A 4,120-nucleotide genomic window follows, 5' to 3' on the forward strand; every position below is an offset into this window, starting at 1 on the left:
TATTAGTGAAAACATTTATAAACATCAGTTTAAGTCTAACAATGGATTAAATCATGTTATAATGTTGTATTGATTCATATCTGGTATGTGTGTGTGTGTGTGTGAGTGTGTGTGTGTCTTTGTGTGTGTGTGTGTCTGTGTGTGTGTGTGTGTGAGTGTGTGTGTGTGTGAGTGTGTGTGTGTGTGTAGAAGGGATGTTTAGCTGATGTAGTTACAGTGTGGTTTATCAGTGTGTGTATCTGCTCTGTGCAGCTGTCAGGCATTAATGCTGTACGACAGCCGAGTGTTTCCTCTCTCTGAAATCAGTGTGTGATGTGATCGACTCTCATCACTCACACACCTCAGAGACAAGAGGCGGAGTTCTGTTCATCAGACACACACCTCAGAGACAGGAGGCGGAGCTCTGTTCATCAGACACACACCTCAGAGACAGGAGGCGGAGCTCTGTTCATCAGCGCTGACGTTATTTTGATATATATGGAGAAAGTGAAAGATGCCTCGTCTGATTTGTTATTGAGGCTGTGTGATGATTTCCTCTCATCTTTCTAATAAGGTAACAGTGAGTGTGATTGGCTGTCTCTCTCTCTGTCTGTCTCTCTGTAGGGGGCTGAGTGAGGAGATACACTTCTCTCAGTCTCTCTGGGTGAGTGGAGGTGAACACATCGTGTACAGTGAGGAGGGAGATGGAAATCTGTCTGACTTTTATTCTTCTCTCATCCACACTCACACTCACAGCAGCTGGTAAGTTCACACTGATTATTCACACCAAAACATCACACACATTTTAAAGAGTTTTTAAAGAGAAAAAAAAACTTTTTTACAGTGAAACCCCTTCAATATTTTCAATATTTAATGATGAAGGTTCTGTAATATTCATCATTAAATATTGAACATCTGCAAGATTCATCAATCTTTGAGTAAAGTTATGTGTAAACACTTGGTAAAGCCAAACTGAATTTTTTGGTTAGATTTAGAAATGCTTCATAAAGGCAGATTTTCTTTTAATTCCAGTGTTTATGTTGAAAAAATTCAGCTTAATTTTATTGAAGCACTTTTAATAATAGACATCGTCACAATGCAGCTTTACATAAAATTTTATCCTAATTTGATTTTTTGATGCAAAAAGTGAATAATTTTAAATGTAGATGAGAATATATTGGTGTCTACAGTGTTAACTCTTATATTGTCAGGTTTTATATTTATACTGTAGTCTACATTTTTTTGCCTGATATTTCTAATTTTGCCATTGAAATAATTAGAAAACAAAAGTGTTTGTTGAAAAATAAAATGCGGCTGATTGTGAAAGTAAAAAAATACAATAAAACATTAGCACAAAATTATCGACTAAAAAAGGAAAAAGAAAACAGAAATATTTAAATGACACAGGACAAGAAACCAGGAACTCACAGGAGCTACATCACCGACAATAAACATCACCAAAATGGGAATCACCTGTAAATGACCTGGTGTGTGTAGATGATTTGTGTTTGGGTGACAACCACAAAACTCCATAAAAGGCCATATTCACAGAGCAGAAAAAGCAAATCCAGTGGAATCACAGCACCTGAAAAGGCCAAATATTGAGAGAAATTACAGAGTGAATTCAGAGTGATGTCCATAAAATAAAATAAAAATAATCACAAAAGTTTTTCTTTCTGCTAGTAGGGACCAAATCATTACAAAGATGTTTCTAGCCTAGCCTTATTAGCCTCATCTAGTTTGACTTGCTGGTTTTCTGTCTCTCTCTCTCTCTCTCTCTCTCTCTCTCTCTCTCTCTCAGACAGTGTGAGGTTGGTGAATGGTGGAAGTCGCTGTGCTGGGAGAGTGGAGGTTCTTCATGGTGGTCAGTGGGGAACAGTGTGTGATGATAACTGGAATAAGGTCGATGCTGCAGTGGTGTGTAGAGAGCTGCGCTGTGGGGAGGCTGTAAATGCTGTGGGTTCTGCTCACTTTGGACCAGGATCAGGACCAATCTTGATGGATGAAGTGGCCTGTAGAGGATCAGAGTCGACACTAAAGGACTGTAGATCAGATGGGTGGGGGAAAAGTAACTGTGGTCATGGTGAAGATGCTGGAGTCACCTGCTCAGGTAAACTTCTGTATTTAGAATAAACATTACAATTAGTTACATTATTATTATGATTTAATTTGAATTATAACAAATAAACTTTATTCAAATTAAAAAGGAACTTTGTCTTATAACATTTAAATTATTTCTTGATATTCGCTCTTAGTGAAAATTTACACAATATTTACACAATTAAATAAAACACAGGTCACAGAATGTCGAGACTCACTGCTGGCCCTCACTGGTGCTCTGGGAGAGTGGAGGTGTTTCATGGAGGTTCCTGGTCCACAGTGTGTGATGCTGACTTTGACCAGCAGGATGCAGAGGTTGTGTGTCGAGAGCTGGACTGTGGGATTCCTGTGGAGGTTCTGGGATCAGCTGCTTTTGGACGAGGGGAGGGTCAGGTGTGGACAGAGGAGCTTCAGTGTAGAGGAACTGAATCTGACATTACCTTCTGTCCAACATCATCTTCACTCAAACACTCACACTGTTCCCATGACAACGATGTGGGATTAATATGTTCTGGTTAAGTATCATGATGTAACTTCTGTTTAAATAGAGACCACATAGCTGTCCATCAAACTTTAAGGTTCCTGTGTTAATGTTCCTCTTTCACTGAGCTCTCGGCTGTTTGTTCAGGTCACACAGAGGCGCGGCTGGTGAACGGACCGGACTCCTGTTCTGGTCGAGTGGAGCTCCAGTACCTCGGTGAGTGGGGCACAGTTTGTGCTGTAGGCTGGGATATGAGAGCTGCAGATGTTCTGTGTGCACAGCTGGATTGTGGGAGAGCTGTGGCTGTGGTGGAGGTGGACTGGTTTGGGGAGGGGAGTGGCCACATCTGGGCTGATGTGTTTGATTGTCAGGGGAAGGAGTCACACCTATCACGATGTGGTGTCTCATCATGGAGTCGAGCTGCATGCTCTCATAAACACGACGCTGGAGTCATCTGTAATGGTGAGATATTAACATCACGTACACCACGTTACTGAATAAAGTCAGAGTTCATTAGAATATTTAAATGATGTTCTTCTGCTTCAGGATCATCCATGGTGTTTCATGAGGGGCGAGTGCGGTTGTCTGGAGGGAGAGAGTGTCAGGGGGAGGTGGAGATTTATTTCAGGCAGGACTGGAGGAGAGTTCTCCTGGACTCGTGGAGTCTGTCTGAGGCGTCTGTGCTCTGCAGACAGCTGGGCTGTGGCTCTGTGCTGAACTACCGCTCCTCTCCATCCACCACTGAACACAAACACATGTGTGTAACGGGTTTCAGCTGCTCTGGGAGTGAAGCTCATCTGGGGAACTGCAGCAGGCCACAAGCTGAACCTGTCAACTGCAGCTCTGAGGAACAGCTCTACATCACCTGCTCAGGTAAACACCTACAGATGAGCAGACATGTACAAAACCAGAGCTTTAAAATGTAGTTTAAGAAACAGAGCTCGATCAGGAGGAAAGTAATTATTCATCATTTTAATTAAAAAAGCAATTATTTTACAGTTCATAATGACAGACCAAACAATTTCTGTCTTTGTCGAACTATAAATGTTCATATTTACTCTCTCTGATTTACCTGTTAGTCCCAGGGGGTATAATAATAATAATAATGATCAAATATTAATAAAATATTAATAAACTGTCAATTAACAGTCTGTGAGCTGCATTATTATTTAAATTGTTATTAATCATTTTAACTGATATTAACAGAAATTGTATTGTTTTAAAGAATTTTCCACATCTGATTAAAATGTGTGTGTGTGTGTTTGTGTGTGTGTTTGTGTGTGTGTCTGTGTGTGTGTGTGTTTGTGTGTGTGTGTTTGTGTGTGTGTGTGTCTGTGTGTGTGTGTCTGTGTGTGTGTGTGTGTGTCTGTGTGTGTGTGTGTGTTTGTGTGTGTGTGTTTGTGTGTGTGTGTTTGTGTGTGTCTGTGTGTGTGTGTCTGTGTGTGTGTGTTTGTGTGTGTGTGTCTGTGTGTGTGTGTGTGTGTGTCTGTGTGTGTGTGTGTGTCTGTGTGTGTGTGTGTGTTTGTGTGTGTGCGCGTGTGTGTGTGTGTGCGCGTGTGT

General features: G+C 41.1%; 1 protein-coding gene across 1 annotated transcript in view; it reads left to right on the plus strand.

Moving 5' to 3' along the window:
- Positions 1-683: 683 nt before the first annotated feature.
- The window catches only part of LOC131369933 (antigen WC1.1-like), a 12,604-nt gene continuing 9,167 nt past the window's right edge, over positions 684-4,120 (plus strand). Inside the window, exons 1-5 of the mRNA XM_058416807.1 lie at positions 684-741; positions 1,781-2,089; positions 2,276-2,593; positions 2,708-3,022; positions 3,107-3,440. Coding sequence (XP_058272790.1) covers positions 684-741; positions 1,781-2,089; positions 2,276-2,593; positions 2,708-3,022; positions 3,107-3,440 — 1,334 coding nt within the window. The remainder of the gene's footprint in view (positions 742-1,780; positions 2,090-2,275; positions 2,594-2,707; positions 3,023-3,106; positions 3,441-4,120) is intronic.

The sequence above is a fragment of the Hemibagrus wyckioides genome, linkage group LG19 (assembly GCF_019097595.1).
Source record: "Hemibagrus wyckioides isolate EC202008001 linkage group LG19, SWU_Hwy_1.0, whole genome shotgun sequence".
Taxonomy (NCBI): domain Eukaryota; kingdom Metazoa; phylum Chordata; class Actinopteri; order Siluriformes; family Bagridae; genus Hemibagrus; species Hemibagrus wyckioides.